Consider the following 18,302-nt stretch of genomic DNA (forward strand, 5'->3'; position numbering starts at 1 on the left):
AGTCCTTAGTGGGGTTTTAAAGATGTATCTCTGTTGAATGACAGAGCTCAATGATAACAGTTGTGTATTCTGAAAAAACTGAAAAAAACATTGGAAAAACAACAACAACAACAAAAAAACAACAAAAAAAACAAAAAACCAAAAAACCCAAGCCCTTCAAACTAAAGCAAAGTAGTTTTTATTACTAGGGTAAGTTGTATTTTGAGGAATGTGAATTTCTGGCCTTTTTTCTGTGGGAATGCATCTTTATCCAATGAATGGAAAGGTGTGGTGAAATGAGACTTGAGAAGGACAAAGGAGGACAGGAGATGTTTTTCTCTGGGCTATTCATAGTTAACTGCATGAGCAGACCACCCTGCTCCTCCCTCTGCCCTTGGAGGTTTCCTGCTCAAGAGCTCTGGGCATTTTTTCCATCTTTTGGAAGTTTGACCACAGAGGAAATGGAGTAGATGGTAAATATGAGAGAAAGGAAGGCTTGGAGACATGAAACAAATGGTATTAAATTTGATGATTCTTTAATATGGTTGATTGAATAAATCCATCCTGGAAACAGGAAAGGAGATTAATTGCATGTTAATTTTCAGTGCTTGTGTGTCCCCTGTGCTCTGCTGAAACAGGAACCTGTCTGAGATGACTTCTCACAACCTTGTCTCCCCTTTGCTTTGGCTTCCACACATTTCCTACCCTGTGCAGCCCTGGCAGAGTTAGACCAGGTGTTTGGAGGGTGCCAATACTGTGCAGGAGAAACCTTGGCAGAGATCCTGGCTTGCTAGCTGGGGATTCTGTACTGCCTGATAAACCTGAGCTCAGGTGCTGCAGGCAGCAGCTCCCAGCTGTCCTGCTGGCACTGCTGACCCTCAGGGCACCAGGACACACCTGATGATGAAGAAGGTTGCTCAGAATTGGTTTAAGAAGCTTTCTCTGCTATCAAAGATTTTGATGTTAATTCTGCCACGTAGTTCCACATCTGTTGCCAGGGCTCTTCTCTTCCCATCCCGTTGCTTGTTGTGTGTGCAGACAGCACATGCATCCAGAGTGAGACTCTGTACTATGAGGATGCATAACTTTGGTTTGGAGTGAAATATTTATTTGACCTCAGCATTAGTCAGATATTTCCCCACTTTCCACGGAACCTCACTGGGTGGCTCTGGGGACCTGAGACGAGTCGCTTGGGAAGGAAGTTGTCCATATTCTGTAAAAACGATCTAGAGAAGGGGAAGCTTGGGGAGTGCTGCTGAGCTGTGATTGCCCCTGAGCAGTGGAATAGCACGCCTGTTCCTCTGCTCTGTGTTCTGACAGGTACTCTGGGGCCTCTGATGGGCTGCAAGGGCTGAGGGAAAGGTGCAGGCACGAAGAGAACGCTTCTAAAAAATACTCGTTTTACATGGCTACTTCTAGAGTAGAGCTCCCCACTCCTACAGAGAGCGGCTCTCGGAGCCCCCTGCTCCAGTTTGCTTTAGCGATGGCAAAGTCAGTCTGTTCTTGTGGCCGAGGATGGGCGATGTAATCGGCGTTTCTACCGCTGAAACTCCCGAGGTTTCACCGCTGCATTCCGCCCGGGAGAGCGCGGTGATCGGACACGATTACACGGTCGGACACGGACCGTGACCCACCCGGGGCTCCCGAGTTACGGGACCCGCGTCACCCCCTATCGCAGAGCCCCCGCTCCGAGTGACGGCACCTCCGGGGCTGGGGCGGGATCGGGGCATCTCCCGGGGCTGGGTGGGATTGGGGTATTTCACAGGGCTGGGGTGGGATCGGTGTATTTCACAGGGCTGGGGTGGGATCGGGGTATTTCACAGGGCTGGGGTGGGATCGGTGCATCTCCCGGGGCTGGGATGGGATCGGGGTATTTCACAGGGCTGGGGTGGGATCGGTGTATTTCACAGGGCTGGGGCGGGATCGGGGCATCTCCCGGGGCTGGGTGGGATTGGGGTATTTCACAGGGCTGGGGTGGGATCGGTGTATTTCACAGGGCTGGGGTGGGATCGGGGTATTTCACAGGGCTGGGGTGGGATCGGTGTATTTCACAGGGCTGGGGTGGGCTTTGAGCATCTCCCGGGCTGCGGCCGGGCTCTGGGACTGGGGCGGGCTCGGAGCATCTCCCGGTGCCGGTTGGGCTCGGAGCATCTCCCGGGGCAGGGCAGGCTCCGTACCGGCGGCGGGGCGGCGCGGTGGGCGGCGCGGTGGGCGGTGCGGGGCTGGGGCCGGGCCGGGCCGGGCTGGGCGGTCCGGGGCGGGTTTGGGCCGGGCCGGGCGGCCCCGCCCGGGCGCAGCGCGGAGGCGGGCGCGGGGCATGGTCCCGGCGCCGGGGCCGGTGGCGGCGGCGCGGAGCGGGCGCGGAGCGGTGGCATGCGGCGCGGAGACATGCGGCTGTGCCTGCGCTCTGCCCCGCCGACATGGACCGCCGCCGCCGCCTGCCGCCACCGCCGCCGCCGCTGCTGCCGCTGCTGCTGCCGCTGCTGCTCCGCGCCGCGCTCGGCGCTGCCGGCCGCCTGAGCGCCCGCCCCGCCAACGAAGGTGAGCCGCGCCTCGGCCGGGTGGCCCCTTATTCCTTCTTCCCGCTATTCCCTCCTTTCTTTCTTTCTCTAGCTATTTTTTATTCTTTTAATTTTTTTTTTTAATTTTTAATTTTTTACCCTTCCCCGTTATTCCTCCCCTCCCCGCTCCCCGTTAAGGTGGTCCCGAGCGGCAGCCGCTCCTCTCTCCGGGAGCGCGGGGCTCGCCCCGGCACAGCGCGGCCGGATGGATGGATGGATGGATGGATGGATGGATGGACGGACGGACGGACGGATGGATGGATGGGCGGGCAGCCCTCCCCTCCCTGCGCTCCCCCGGGCGCATCTCCGTCAGGGATGGAGCCGCAGCCGCAGCTCCGGGCGCGGAAGGGCAGCGCCGGAGCGGCCGGGCAGCCGCAGCCGCAGCTCGGCAGGTGCCCGGGGGTAACTCGTCCGCAGCCGTGGTGGTTGCCTTAGTCTTCCGAAACTTTTAATTAATATATAAAAGCCGCTCGCTCCCCTGTAAAACCTCCTCCTGGTTCCCTGGCCGATCGTGTTGTTTGTATCGGATGTGTATCAATGTGTTGAAGTTGTGTGCGTGTGTGTAATTTTCCGGAAAAACAAGAGGGAGTGGTTTATTTTCCTTTTCTGTGTTAATTTCTAGGATGACATTTGCTGAGAACCCATGGTAGGTTTCAGGGAGAAAAAAAAAAAAAAAAAAAAAGACATCCAGACACTGAGAAAGTGATTGAAATACTTAAAAAAAACCCCAAAACAAACAACCCTTAAAGACCCCTGTCCTTTCCATATTAAGAAAAAAAATAAAAAATAAAAAAAAGAGGAGCTTTTGCTTGCTTGCTTGCACGGTGAAGGCACTCGGCATGACCAGGATGTCCAGTGTAATTATCTTTAGGGATAAAATCTAGAGGGCAAAGGTTGTGAAGAACTTGTAGCACCCAAGAGCCGTGTAAAACTCGCACCTGCTCCAGTTGGATGGGTGTGGAGAGAAGCTCTGAAACCTGTCAGAGCAATTATTTCTCCCTCACGAATAATGCTGATGTACTTATTGGTGCTTGTGTGATAAGGCAGTGAGATAACAACTTTAAATGATTTCTGGAAAAAAAAATAGTAAGAAATAAATAAGGAAAGATGTAAACTTCACAAGTTCCTGGGTTTCATTGCTAGGAAATAATTACAGCACCGTTGTACAAGAAGAGCAGTATGTCATCTGTTTGTATGTTTTATGTAAATTTGTTTCATATGCAGTGCTTTCTAGATTTTTTTTTTAAATGAGTGTGTTTCAAGAGTCACTTTCAAACCTCCAGATAGCAGCTATTTTGTAAATATTGCCGTCTCTCAGAAGTCAATTTCAGGAATGAAAGCAGGGGTGTGAGCAAGGGTTACTGTTGTCTTATTAAGAGCTCCCAGGGAATTTCTGTGGCTGTGTCAGTCAGAGCAGCTCTGCCTCCATGGCACATCCTGCAGACTGACAGTGCCTGTGCCAGAAAGATGCTGGAGCATTCCAGTTTGCAAAAAAAAACCAAAAAGAACCACAAACCCACTTCTTGTGTCTTTGTTTCGAGTCACTGGCGCTGAGAATTGATAAAGGAGGGAAATATGGGTATCATACGGAGTGCATGTTAAGTACACTTGTCCAAGTCAGCTTTCAGCAAATGCTGCCTCCCTTCTCTCTTCTCAGCTTCAAGAGCTTGCACAAGATGAGCAATATTTGCAAAATGGCTAGTGAAAACAACAGTAAAAATGCAGTTACTGGAGAGTAACCTGCTTTTGAGTGGCTTTTTTTTTTTTTTTTGGAAGTGTATGTTTTGCTACGCTTTTAAAAAACTGGAATACTGTCAGTTTCTTTTTAAAAGAGATCAACTCTAAAAGGGTTTTACATTTTTTTTTTAAACCCTCACTTAGGAAAGTTCACTAATTCTTTTATTTATTTACACTATACAGATTGATTATTTACAGATACAGATTGATTGTGTGAGTTTAGAAATCTTAATTAAAATAATTTGCTGATCCACTATTTGCTGAACAAGTGTTAGTGTGCAGCTTTAAATCATGTCAGATGATGTTTTTCTCTATTAAATAATCTTTTTCTAACCACTTCATTTACACTTCTGTTGTTGTTCCCATAAATTTCCTCCCAAAACTAGACATAGATGTTTCTACATTTCTCTAGTATTGAGAAAAGTTTCATTTTTCTACCACTGAGAATAAAAAAAGATACATTTTTGATAACATTTGTTAATGTAGGCATGTAGATAAAAATATCTACCTTTTTCCTTACATTTTATATTAAAGCTACTGTTGTAATTCTTGCCATAAATTGTTTAAACAATGGATGGAACTAATTTTTGGTGTGTTTGTGCAGCTTAGTCTAACTTCTAGGGGATGTAAGCATTGCAGTGGGCACGTAACAAGAGTGTGGGCAGAGCTATCAGAGAAATAGCTCCCGAATTTATTTGACTTGAAATAATTATTTTTCTTTTTTAAAATCCACCTTCACTTAACATTTGCAATTATGATGCAAGTGATGATTGTTGGAGTAATACCACAGTGAAAGTGGATGGGATGAAAGGAGAAAAGGAGGAAAGAGGGGCTGAAGACAAACTGCTGGCTTACTGCGTTTTGTGGTGCTCACTACATTCCTTTTTTGTCTTTTTCTTGGAGAGCTTGATGTTTTCTTAATTTGCTTCATCCCAGAGAAGTTTTATTTAGGATTTTTTTCTGGCTAAAAGGTAAAACTTTTCCCCGAGTTTGTTTTCAAACTCTCTGCCGTGCTCGTGAGAATCTGCATTTGCGTTTTCCCTGCACAATCACAGGAGCCCAAGGAGGTTCTCTGAAACTCAGATTTATCTGTGTTTGCTGGCAAAAGGTGTGTGCTGTTTTCTGAGGGGCAGAAGAATGTCAGGAAGATTTAACATCTAACTTTTCCACTTTGTAGTTTGCAGACTGAGCCCCGTAGGTGCACAGAAACCACAGGTTCATATTCTCTGCTAGCCAAGGATTGTTTTTCTTTTTTTTCTGAGAAGGATGCAATTCTCTTTCTGAATAATTCCTGTGGTATCAAGAAATCGAATGAGTTCTGTCGTTCTTTAATTTAATAATTTCTCCTCAGTCTCTTCTGTAACTATATTGCCTGCCTGAGGGTACCAGGCACCTTAATTTCACTGTTTTATAACCCACAACAGTTAACACTTGACCTAGGTCATTAACAGGATTATCAGCAAATTTGTTTAAGCTTTTACTGACAACCTGAATTGCTTCAATAATATTTTGACTGTGCAGACAGGAAACTTCTTGTAACCTCTCAATCTAGCATAAAATTAATTTCTTGTGAACACAGCTACCAAAAGATCAATATGGGAAATTTGCTTACAGTCCTTGGCTTCAAACAGTGCCTGTTTTGGGTTTACAGTAAGAAGGTTCCAATCAGCCTCTCTTTTCAGTCTGTATTGGATTAGGGGCTGCAGTTTCATCTTTTGAGCATTGATTACCATCTCAGAACTTTGCAGAACCACACAATTAAATGCAACATTTTTATCTGACCTGCACTCTGTTAACACTTAAAATTGCTAAAAACAATTTACTCTGCCTTTGTAGTAGTGACAGCCCTTGGTGTGGTTTTGAAAAATGTGCTGCTTGCACATGGAACAAAATTCTTGCCCAAGCCTTGTGTGTGATTTTGGGAAAGGCTGACAGTACTGGGAGCTTCTCAATAGAATCAGAAGGGGGAAAGGCTTTTTACAAATCTTGCTTTGCTCTGTGTCATGTATCATTAGGTCAGGGGAAGTCTTCATTTCTTGTGACACTATTCCTGCTGCTGCCCCTGGCTTGCAATTGAGTGTTTATTTGCAGGAATAGGTTTAGAAGTCTGAATGTAATTCCTTTGAAAATTTAGTTTCAGAAAGCTCAGAGTCATGAGAGGCTAGAGGGCTGTTTTTCATACAGCTGTGTCTTATGCACAGCTTCTGTGCTTAATCCTGACTTGTATGAGTACAAATAATTTGTTACAAATTCTTACAAATAACTTATTCAATTTATTGCAAATAATAAACATGTTTTACAATTCACACCACAATGGTTTTAAAACCAGGAGAAGTTGAGTAAATGCATCATTTTCTGACAACAATTTTGACAGATTGTAACATGTGAAAAAACTTATTTTTGTCACTGGGCTTTTTCTTGACTTACTGCTATTTCAGCAAAGTTTATTGAAAAGAAAAAAAAAATCTCTCCATTGACTATAGCAAACTTAAAGCAGGTGTTTGAAACACAGAGATGTGCAAATTGGACACAGCAATTAATTCTTCTTGCAGTTAATTTGGACACAACGTATTTGCTGCCCAGTGAAGCACTCAGGGCAGAGAAATGGGTCAGAACTCTTCTTTCTGTGCCCTCAGCTTCAGCAAAATGGGCAAGCAGATGGGCAAGCATGAAACAGATAATAGGCACACCAAGTTTAACAGTTGTTTACACAAAAGCTTTGCAAATCAGGAGTGTGTTCTGACTGAACTTAAATTTTTCATTCCCAACTGGGAGGATGTACAAATTAGTTTTAATTTTTTAAAAAATTATTCTCTGCTGGAGTTAGGTAAATTGCTGTTAGTATACTTACTTTTTGATTCTGTCGGAGAACTTGTGAGTTTTCCTCCAGGAAAATGTCTATAATTGCTCTTGTTCTTGTAATCCCCGCTTGATGAAAGTTTAGAAATACAGATGCAGGTGTTCATTTTCTTGTTTTCAGAGCTCTGGATTTTATCACCAGTGAGGGTCACTACAGAGCTGTTACCAAATACCACAGTCCTGTTTGTGGAGTTTTATACAGAGCCTGAGTTAGTGCCATAAGATACCTGTAACTTGTGTAGCTTTGTAGCTGCTCTTTGATTTTTCTGTGAAAGAAAATGAAAGTAAATAAGTAACTGGAGCAATAATGATGCCTTTACTTCTGGTGAAGTTCAAAGCTCCGTTCAGTGGAGCTGGTGTTGAAACCCACAAGGTAATTTTGGTACCCTGAGGTGCAAAATTGGATGTTTCCAGAGTTGTTAGATAAATTTACAGAGATTTCCCTAACCCACTGCCTTTCTAAAACTTAATTCCAGCATTCAGAGAGTGCTTTTTCTGGAATGGAACATTTCCTTTCTTTTGCATTGTTAGATGTGTTGAAGCATTGCTGAAAATATATTTGCTAGGAGGAAGAAACTTGCCATAAGAAATGACAGAGTGAAGTAGAATTTTTTTTTTTTTGTTTACAGAAGCATCTGTCTACTGTTAAATGATCCTTTTTCCTAAAAATTCACCACAGTGGGGTAACGCTTATTTCTGTAAACACTTAAGAAAAGTAGCTTTTTAATTTTATTTTTTAACCCCCGTATTTAAACTGTTCTTAACAAGAACTAAAACTTTGAAACAAAAATAGGTTAATTCAGAAGATTAGATATGAACTCCCAGGAGTGTAATTTTGGAAACAGAGTGTGGTAGCAATTTGTGGGTTAGGATTGTGTTCCCCAGCAGCAGTCTTGTGTTTTTTAGTTTTTTAGGCGCTCGCTAAATCCGAGAGCAAGTTCTCATTTCGCGGTGTGAAGCAGATGCAAGATTAAAATTCAGCCCCTTAAACTGAAAGTTCCTTTCAAACTTCTGCAGTGAATGAATGAAAGAAATAAAGATGTAGAAATAAAGATAATCCTGCCTGAAAGAAACCTTGGGATGGTGACAGAAAAGTTCCAGTCTGCGGCAGTGACGGGGAGCCTTGAATTTGCAGAGATGGTATTAAATCAGACATGTTGTAAGCAGAAACATTTGTACCACTCTGCTTTTATTTTATTTTGTTCATTTAACTACGTGTCCTGCTGTTTCAGGCAAAATATGGAGGAAAATCCCATTAATCTACTGGAAAAATATTGATGGAAGAAGAATAGCAGAGCAAACGAACAGTGGTTGAAACTTGCTAGCAATTAAGAGAACAATAGGTTGAATGTTAAGGTTCAGTCAGGGCAGTTTAGTGTAATATGGTGTGGGAATGGGGATTTATTTTTTTATTTCCAGCTGGTTTCCCGTAATGTTTTTATATCTGTATTTGCCTAGAAAGATTTGCATGACATTGTTTTTTGGCTTTTTTTAAACAGCAATTAAATCTACTAAGGTATAGCTGCCTCACATAAGAGGGCAGTAATTAAAACCTGAAATTTTTAAATTGGTGCCTAAGAATAGAGGGGTTTGTAGAAAATCTAGAGTGACAAGTTACTCTTTAAATAAATTACAGTTAAAGCACAAAAATATATTTTGTTCCGTGGTAGGCTTCCCACAAACTTTGTGCAGTAACAAATAACAAGTGACATGGGATTGCTTAATTTAGTTGCTGAGAAGTTAGAAGGCAGCTAGTTCTTTATTTTTTTTTTTTTTTTTAAGAGGTAAAGCTTTTTGAGAATTCCATTTTGGAGGGGGAGAGAAGGATTAAAGGAAGAGGATAAGTAGGCAGAGATGAAGAAAATTTGATCTGAATATTATAAAAATGATCCCAAACTTCCTCTGATTACTGACCAAGTTAGGAACCTAGAATTCAGCCCTGACAGGGATCTGAACAGTGAGCAAAGCACAAATTGAGAAATTCCTTGCCTCCCTGAATGTCTGAGCTTTGTTTACATTAGTAAGCTTGCGACTCTGATTTACCAGGGCTGAATTTCAACAGAGGCTGCAGTTAAGAAAGGGAAGAGGCATTTTTACCATTCTATTTAATCCTGGTCTGACAGTGCTTGCTTTCTTTACAAAAGCAAAAAAAAAAAAAAAAAAAAAAAAGAATTAAAAAAAAAAAAAAACAACGCAAGTTATGTCTGCCCAGCCTTGAGGCCTTTATCTTGAGACAAATTCTGGAATGGTGAGGGCTTTACCCTGAAAAACTTTTCTGCCATAATTCCCCCAGAGAACAGATGTCCTAGCAGTGCTTGAGTGTTCCTCATTTCTGGAGTACGTGGTTCCAGCCATGGAAAATGTTCTCACCCAAACTCTCCAAAGAAAACCCAGCTGTAGGGAAAACTCATCAGTTCTTTATTCCCAGCCCACCTGCCCACCCTTCCTCTCATGCCTGGGCCTTTTTTTCTGTTCCTTCCAGAAATCAACATTCAGCCAGAAAGAGTAGAAAGCAAAGATAATTTTTTTCTGATTTTAAGGGCTGTGTGCCCAGCCCTCTTTTTACTAAAAGCTCTTTACCAGAGAGGGGATGCTTTGACCCTACAGATGCCCAGAACAAAAGACAAAAAGTGAAGAATTAAATGTTTAATGACATTGCTTTTCCTGAAAGATGGCCTAGAGCTAAACAGAGGGTGTTCAAGAAATTAAAACAAGAGTTTTTCCATGCAAACCAGGGAAAGAAACCCTGGAGAAGAGGCGTGAGGAACATGCTCAGTTTGTGGAATTGAATGGAAACCTGAGCCCTTTGTGGTCAGGAGGTGGAAGCAGAAGAATAAGCAGAAGACAGGGGTATGAAAATGTGAGTAGATGGGAAAAGAGCAGTCGTTTAGTCATTTACCTTTGTTATAAATATTTGTGTTTCTCACATATGGAAATAGTGAAAAAAGATGTTAGTGGGGTTTTGGTTGCAAAGGCAGCAAATGAAGTCGGGGCAATTCCATTTTTCATACGGATAGCTCAGCACACATGTTCTGCATTAATTACCTCCATAAATTCTCTTAACCTGGCAAACAATGAAAATATCATGTTGGTGACATCACTGCATTGGAAAATAAAAATGGGTTCAGCATCTTGATTTTCTCAGCATGACATTTGAGGAGATTTTCTCCTATTGGCATTTTACTCCTGCAGTTTGCACCAGGGTGTTGAGTCATTTGCTGTGTGGGTTTATTTTATCTGTGGGGCAGCCAGGTAAGGACCCAAGCATTCCATGCAAGCTGGAGATCTTTATTCAGGGAGCTAAAGAAGAAAAGCTTGACAAAATTATCAGGGCATGCTTGGGTATGTGGCTTTCCAAATGTAGAGCTTCAGGATTCTCAGAATTGGTTTAAGATTCTTGACTTCTTTGCTTTGAACTTAGTAAAACAAAACTCAACCAAGCCCAACCCAACTCCCTTTATTTTTGCTTTTCTGTGCCCCGTGCAAGGAGTTCCATAAAATCAAATTTTTTTTTTTTTTCTGAGTTGTGGCATGCTGCCAGTTGATTCACTTGGGGGATATCCCAGACTTTTTAACAAATGAATAGTCATTTCCTGGACTTCTGCTCTGGTCTGTCTCAAAAAACTCTTGTCCTCCAAAGGAGTATTGATTATCTGCTGTAGATTTTGTTGATTTTCAGGACCTTACAGTAAAATTTGTGGGAACCTTGGAACTTCTAGCTTTCAGTTGTGGGTGTTGTGTGTGTCCAGGAGTTATTTCTGTGACACTTTTTGGTGTCTGGAATTCTTGAAACCAAGCGTGTCATGGTAGGTTTGGACTTCTCAGCTTACCTTAAGTGAACTTGGACACTGACTCAACATTTACTTTCCCCTTTAAGCTGCTAAAAGTCTTCCCAAGGGGGATCTTTGTCACGCTCCAAATGTACCAGACCTTCAGAGAGCTCAATTCTGTAAAACTAGTGAATACTGGAAATTACTTTTTTTTCCAAGGGAATGTAGAAGTAACAAGAGTTAGATGTGCAGTGTGGTTAAACCTTTCTGAGAAGTGCTTCAGAACTTACTGAAATGATTTGAGTAATGTTGAATTTTGGCTAGACATAACATGTGGTGCCATTTTATGTGCCTCAGGGTTTGGGCACCCAGTGGGACTGACAAATATGACACATCCTACAAGAGACCCACTTCTATTCTGCTATTCTGGGCAGATAAAAGGCAGGGTTTGGCAGGGCTTAGGTAACTCAATCTCAGCCATAGTTTCTGGGTTTTTTTTTCCTCTGAGAGGGGGAAAAAACCTTGGGTTTTAAAGGGAATTTAAACTCCCTTTCAACACAGTAGCCCCCATTTTGCATTTGCATATTTGAAATGGTTCCTCAGTGATATCAGATGTAATGCAGAGTGGTGGAATGGAATGAGATCTGTAGGATTGGCATTTGAATGTGAGTTCAGCTAAACCCTAATTCAGGTATGCTGAAGCTTTTTGCTTTTTGTAGGAGGTACTGGAAAAGGACCAATTGGAACTGTTCAGAAAAAATGCAAAGAAGTGAAGGCGACACAGTAATTTGGAACCCATTAGGTTAATCCATTTTTAATTTTTATATCCTTGTCTTAATGAAAAGAACTGGCACATATCAACTTACAGGAAATAGCCTAATAAAACTGAAACCTTATTAGGCCCCTTTGATAAACAGTGCATTCCAGCCCACCACCAGTCATATGTTTTTGCATACTTGGAAATTGAGCTTTGTGCCACTTTAACAATATCAAGAGAACGCTCATGTTTCAAAGTAATAAAAAAAAGAAATAGAAATCTGTTTTGCCTGTGTTCTTCACTGGGAATGGGTGGATGGTTGTCCGTTTTCCATGCTTAGCAAAAGGAGGAAGACCACTGGAGAGCTTCCACTTAGCAGGGAGTGCAGGTGATGTTTTGATTTTATTTTTATTTATTCCCTCCTTCACAGCAGCCTTTTGAGAGAAACCTGCAGTGAGGGGTTGCTGCTTTGGCTGCTGCTTCTTTTTCAGCTGTAGGAAAAGCTGAGGTATCTAAATCTACCCTCAGACACTCTTGGGGAGTGTGTTTGATATGAAAAATAAAATCTGAGAGGAGGAAAATTAAATTCTTCCTCTTCAAAAGACTGCAGGAAGCTGCCATAAAATTAGAATTTGCCAAATCATCCGAATTGATGGTGGAAGCTTTTATGTTCTGCAGAAGCAATAATCTCCAGGGAAATTTGACATATTTTGCTAGCTTTTTGTCTTTTCATCTGGTATGTGTGACAAAATCTCTTAATTTTGGAATGTTTCTATTGAGCATTTAAATACATGAAAATAATGGAGGCTTGGTCTTCCCAATTTTTTTCCTGCAGATTCCTGGGTTCAGTATTGCAGCAACTGTTTTTGGTTTTTTTTTTTTTTGTTTTGTTTTTTTGTTTTTTTTTTTTTGTTTTTTTTTTTTTTTTAAATTCATTTTGTTTTCTGTTTGCTTGTTCATCCCTTGCCCCCACCGTGGTGGAGTGCATCAGTCAGGAGTTTGACCACAGATTGGACATGACAGTTGCCAAATTTGGAATGTTCTGCACAAAATCACGTTTGCATTGTGCAGTGTCAGAGCAAGGAGGGTTGAAAGTGCAGAACTCACAGGGCTGCAGCCTGGCTTTAGGAAAGAATTTTTTTAGTAAATGGGCCAAACTATTGGCATATGGGTTGGGTAAATGCTGCAAAGTTCTACTGGCTGCTTTTTGGATAATTTTCTTCTGAGCAGTGCTCACATTTTCACTAAAATATTTGAGGGGAAATGCAGGACCATAAAATCACAGGAGGCTTGACTTTTGTTATTGAGCAAGCAGCAAATCTGGCTGCTTAAAACCTTGGACATCCTTTTTTATTTGCTGTCCCTTCCCAAAGGTTTTCTTGGTCTGCCTTAGCTGGTTTCAGCATGGTTTTGGCAACATCAGCATGATAGCAGATCTTAGCTGGAAATTAAACTTTGGCTTTGCCTGAGTTCTGCCTGCTTGTCTATAAATGTTGGTGCTCAGAATAATCCAAGACACAGAAGTGATCTGCTGCCACTGCTGGGGCAATTGAGAATCAGGAAGACTCAGATCTGTGCTCATAGGTGGGTGAAAATACAGGTGCAAGCCCCTTTTTCAGAAAGGGTTCACCATTCCAAAAATGTGCATCAGGCTTTGTGCTGACTCTGCTCTGTCCCACCCCAAAACCAAGTTCTGGCTGATTTTCTGCCAGAGAGTATTTTCTTTGCTTATTGGGATTATATAGTACGCTTTAAATAGACATTCACCATTTTTAATTTTTATTTTTTTAGAAAATTTTTGCATTTTTAAAAAAATTAATGCAAAATGTCAATTAGGTGAAGAAAAAATATTTTATATATCTTTTGACGTTGGCTATTGCTCTGTATTTTTCTTTGTAAAGAAAACAATTGGAAGTGCTTTCCACTGGTGAAGTTGTTTGTAGGTGATTCTCTAAATATTTCAAGTTGCAGGATAGTGTCTCCTAGCAGGCTTTCCTCATTTCTTCAGCAGTCAGGGGACTCTCAGAGTGATTCCACCTGGCACAAGATCTGTTTGCTTATTTCCATTCTTGTGGGAGGTATTTGTGCTGCATTCAGTTATTTCTTCACGTGTTTCTGGAAGTGCTGCAGCCATCAGAGTGTGTTCAGGAATCCCTTCAGTTTTAGAATCAGGAAGGAGAGAGTTTCTAGAAGGAGAACACGTTCTGAATTGGCATTTTAGGGGTGTGCAGAAATACTGCATTGTAGTATGGGGAGCAGGGCTGTTATTCAGGATGACCAAATCTCTGATTTTCAGAGTCAGAAATCATGGCTGCTCATCTTAATACCTGCAAAGTCTCCTTTAGAATTGCCACTAGCTTTAAATCAAACTAATTACATGATGGGAGCCAGTGCAGGACACTGAGATGGTTAGACAGCACTTTATTTATTTACTTCAAGTTGCTTTATGAGAGCTCCTCTGTGTCTCCTCTCCTCAGGAATCCTTTCCAAGGCATTCTGCTGGAAAGAATTGTCAGTAGCAATGAAAATGTTCAGCTTTTTTAAGAGTTACCCCTGGTAACTGGCTGGGCAACCTCGGAGGTTTTTGTAGGAACCAGCTGAGTGATGGTCACAGTTTTGCAGGAGTTGGTACAAGGAGAGCAAATGAGTTGTGTGGGAAACTCATAAACTTCTTAAATCTAGTAAATATGTGGCTGTAGGAATTTGTAGGATATTTAAGTATTGGCTGTCATTTAACTTTAATTGTATGTGGAAAAACAAATGAGGATCACACTGAAAAATGCCAGTGAGGATCTGAGTACATCTTCATGAAATACTTCTTGAATTGGTTCACAAAATGGACCTGACCAAGTGTTTTATAACCAAGTATTGACCAAGTATTTTACAGGATCTGTAAAGGATCTGTGAGGATTAAAAAAGGGCTGTAATGAATTAATGTAGGAATCAAGTGCTTGTGTGAAGTTTTACATTTTTACTTTTTACCTAACCACCGAAATCCATGAAAAAAAAAAGAATTTCTAACCCATTCTTTATGTATTTCTTATGTCTCAGTGTAGGGAAATGTTATTTTCTCCTCCAGTTTCTAGATGAGTATGTAGTGTTAGGAAATACAATAACAAAATGTACCATGGCTTCTCCCAATCATTTGTTTTCTAGATTGAAAGAAATTATTCAAGATTGCATCTTCTAAATTCTGCATTATTGCTTCCTCTCTATCAAGGTGTGCAACTCTCTTGAAGTCACAGGGGAAATGAGTGTCCTAGAAGCTTTTATTAGGAAGAGGAAGGTGGTTTTTTTCAGGTTACTGCTTGAAACAAAAAAGTTTTTTTTTGCATTTTAGATACTATTAAAAAACAGTACAACACACATCTGATCCAGAAGCCTCCTGCAGCCAGTGTGAAAACCTCCCTTGTGAGGACTTCTAAAATGTAGTGAGACAGGTTTGAGCATGGAAAATCAGTGGTTCTGCTTTGAAGGAGATGAGGAAAGTGGAATGAAGGAGCTGAAAAATTTCTTAACTTCACAGATTTGATCCTGATAATGTCCAGTTTCCCTGTGCCTATTGTGGGGGGCACTGAATTTCATTTAATTGCCACCCATGTCCTGTTGTGATGCCTGTGAGGACAAGCTGGACCTGCTGGGCAGGTCTGGAGAGGGGAAGCTACCACCAAGCTGTGGGTCCATTGCCTGGTTATGGTTTGCAGATGAAAAACTGATGAGTTTGGACAGAATTAATCAATTTCAGAGTTGACAGTGGTTTGCTTTTATCTTCTGCCTTCACTCAGAGTCAGGATTGAATGCTTGAGACATGGATTTCTTGTTTGGATTTGGTTGTCTATTAAATCTTATCTAAAATACAGAGTTCTTCAGCACTTCTAGCTATCAAGCCAAAAGTGAGAAAATGGAGGTGAATCTGGCTAGTTACAAGGTCTTTTAAAGCCTATCCAATTAAAAGCTAACATCTCTATTGTTTATACTTTTGACCCAATAACCAAGCACCTGTGACCCACACTGTGGAACTAAGTACTTAACAAAAAACTACCTGAAATCATGGAGGAGGAACAAGAAGGAAGAGACAATGCTACAGAACATCCATCTTGTCCCATACCTAATACTATATTCAAAACCCTTCTCCATGTGAAATTACACACTTCTATTCAAACTACACATCTGTTACTTTAACTCCATCACTCAAATCTGGAATCTTCTCCAAGGGCCCAAGTCAAAAGCAGTGCTCTTTTGGGGGTCAGTGTCAGAAAGCACAGAGAGTTCAAAACTCCCAGGCTTCAGGGCTCCAACAGAGTGGCTGCAATCATGTTTTCAAGAAGCTCATTCAGGAAGGATAAATACATCACCTGAGTTTGCTCCTGAGTGATTTTCCTCAGCCACTTCTTGCCAGGTGATTTTCCTCAGGATTCACTCTCCTTTCAGCACCAGGCAGTGGAGGTGCTCAGCAAACAGATCTGTCTCATCCCAGGAGATCCAGGATCTGTGGGAATTTCTACTAACAAAATCAAGAGGTGCTTTTCCCTTTTGAGTTTTTGTTGCTGTTTCCCTCTTACAGATGCAAACCTTGCTCAGAGCAGCTGCCCAGGGCTCTGTGTGCTCAATGAAGGACTGGCTGATTTTTCATTGTGTGCGTGGTTGAGGACTTGATTTAGAGCTGAGAAATACTTAGCACTGGATTATGTTCTTTCTGTAAGATTAGTAAAGATATTTTGTTTATTGGTGTAGATAAAAAAAATGCTATTGCTTTCTTGTAAAGGAGGGGTATAACAACAGGGGGAAACATTTTTTCCCACATAGATTATAGAGCAGCTCAGTCATAGCAGTGTAGCAGTGTATATATATCCATAAAAAACACAAATATGTGTGCACACAAATGTAGAAAATATGTATATTTATGGTTCTTTATAGCACAATCTTATTTCTAATACTATACACCTGTATCTCCTTCTGTACTTCCTAAGTAACAGTAAAAATAATGCCTTCAGAGCTCTATTTTTTTTTTATTAAATATTACAGTGTTGCCATGCTGTGTATTAATACTTCAATAGTTTATATAGAGGTTATTTTCTTTTAGGCAGTATTTTGTATAAATTCACCTGTTCTGCTTCATGTTGATAAAGAAGTGGTTACTTAGGGAAGGGTGTGATCAAGCACTTGGAGACTGTATGGCCAAGATGAGGAAAAGGGTTTATTTTTGTGCTTGTAGGAAATAAATAAATGCCAAGAGAAGAATATCCTTTAATCTGGATGTATGTATTTATTTTAAATACTCGTTGTGTCTAAAAATAGGTATAAACCCACTGAGATTTGATTGACTGGAAAATGCCTGTCCAACTGTTTACAAATAAAATTTTCCTTCTCACACTGAAAATTATTGCATGGCTCAAAATAAAAAAAAAAAAAATCCAACCACCACGATATGCAATCAATTGATGGCCCTCTTTAAAAGCAGGTTTGTCTGAACTTGTAACATTGTAAATAATTGCTTTTGTATCTAATGTGTTACACGTGACATTTACAAAACACTGCTGCTAGACGATTTGAGAACAAATTAGATCAGAAGCAAGAAAGAACTGCTGGAAGGACTTTAATCAGCTTTCATTATTTATTCTAGTATTCTGAGAAAATTGTAGATGCCAAATACATGGCTTTAATCAAGTAATGATTTAAATATTCAGATCTCACCATTCCAGTTAGATGCAGTGACCCAAATTTCAGGCATCCAAGGGGAAAACGCTGTGGTTTGTGCAGCTGATAGAAGAGTTCTGTTCCCACCCCCTGCTGCCATTAATTTAGCCACTGATCCATTGTTTGTTTTTTGTCACTTTTCTGATTTTCAGAAGTTGCCCTGTCTGCTGTTTGTAGTGTTTTAAGCTAAACAAGACGATGCTTTTCATTTATCTGTCTTTTTCTTTGTGCAGCTTCACTGCCAGGCCAGCTGAACAAATGAACTTCTCACAGAGTCCTCAGATAAATACAGCTCTGGGTATGGGTAACTGAGGTCAGCTGGGCAGAGGCAGAAGAAACTCACTCCTCTTCGTTGTGTCTTCTTTTGTAGTTAATCTGCTGGATTCAAAAACAATTCAAGGGGAGCTGGGCTGGATCTCCTACCCGTCACATGGGGTGAGTTCACTGGAGTGTGAAATGGGAAAGTGCTGCTACAGACCAATGTGCTATTTAACCATTGTTTCCCCTTCAGAGGACACCATGCAACGAGGCTGGAGATGCAAAAATAGTCAGCTCTGAACTTGCAAAATGTGGGGCTTCTCTTTGGAACACCCATCCTGCTGCAGGTAAACCCCAGGAAGGGCTCGTTCCTAGGGGAGGAACATGAAAGCAAGGGGTGCACTGAGCAACGGCAGCAAAAAGTTCTGTTTAGGTGCTGCTCCTTCTAAAAGTGTATTCCTAAATGAGATCATGGCTCTGCTTCATGGTGTCACTTGCTAATTTGTTCAGATGGAAGCAGTGGAAGGTGAAAAATGTGTGGAATAAGCAGCTCATGTAAGTACTTGTTTGTAACTTCTGTGCCGAATTGTTGCTGAAGTGTTCAAGCTAATGGTTTAAGAATTGCTACAGAAATGTCTGAATAATGTTCTGGAGGTGGTTGGTGATTGTTTTGTTTACCTTGTG

At 41.5% G+C, this 18,302-nt stretch overlaps 1 protein-coding gene across 2 annotated transcripts in view; it reads left to right on the top strand.

Annotated features, from left to right (window-relative positions):
- Positions 1–2,256: 2,256 nt before the first annotated feature.
- The window catches only part of EPHA3 (EPH receptor A3), a 168,185-nt gene continuing 152,139 nt past the window's right edge, over positions 2,257–18,302 (top strand). For both annotated transcript variants that reach the window (XM_079321373.1, XM_079321374.1), the window contains exons 1-2: positions 2,257–2,520; positions 17,731–17,795. In XM_079321373.1, coding sequence (XP_079177499.1) covers positions 2,400–2,520; positions 17,731–17,795 — 186 coding nt within the window. In that variant the 5' untranslated portion in view covers positions 2,257–2,399. The remainder of the gene's footprint in view (positions 2,521–17,730; positions 17,796–18,302) is intronic.

The sequence above is a fragment of the Erithacus rubecula genome (assembly GCF_903797595.1).
Source record: "Erithacus rubecula genome assembly, chromosome: 1".
NCBI lineage: Eukaryota > Metazoa > Chordata > Aves > Passeriformes > Muscicapidae > Erithacus > Erithacus rubecula.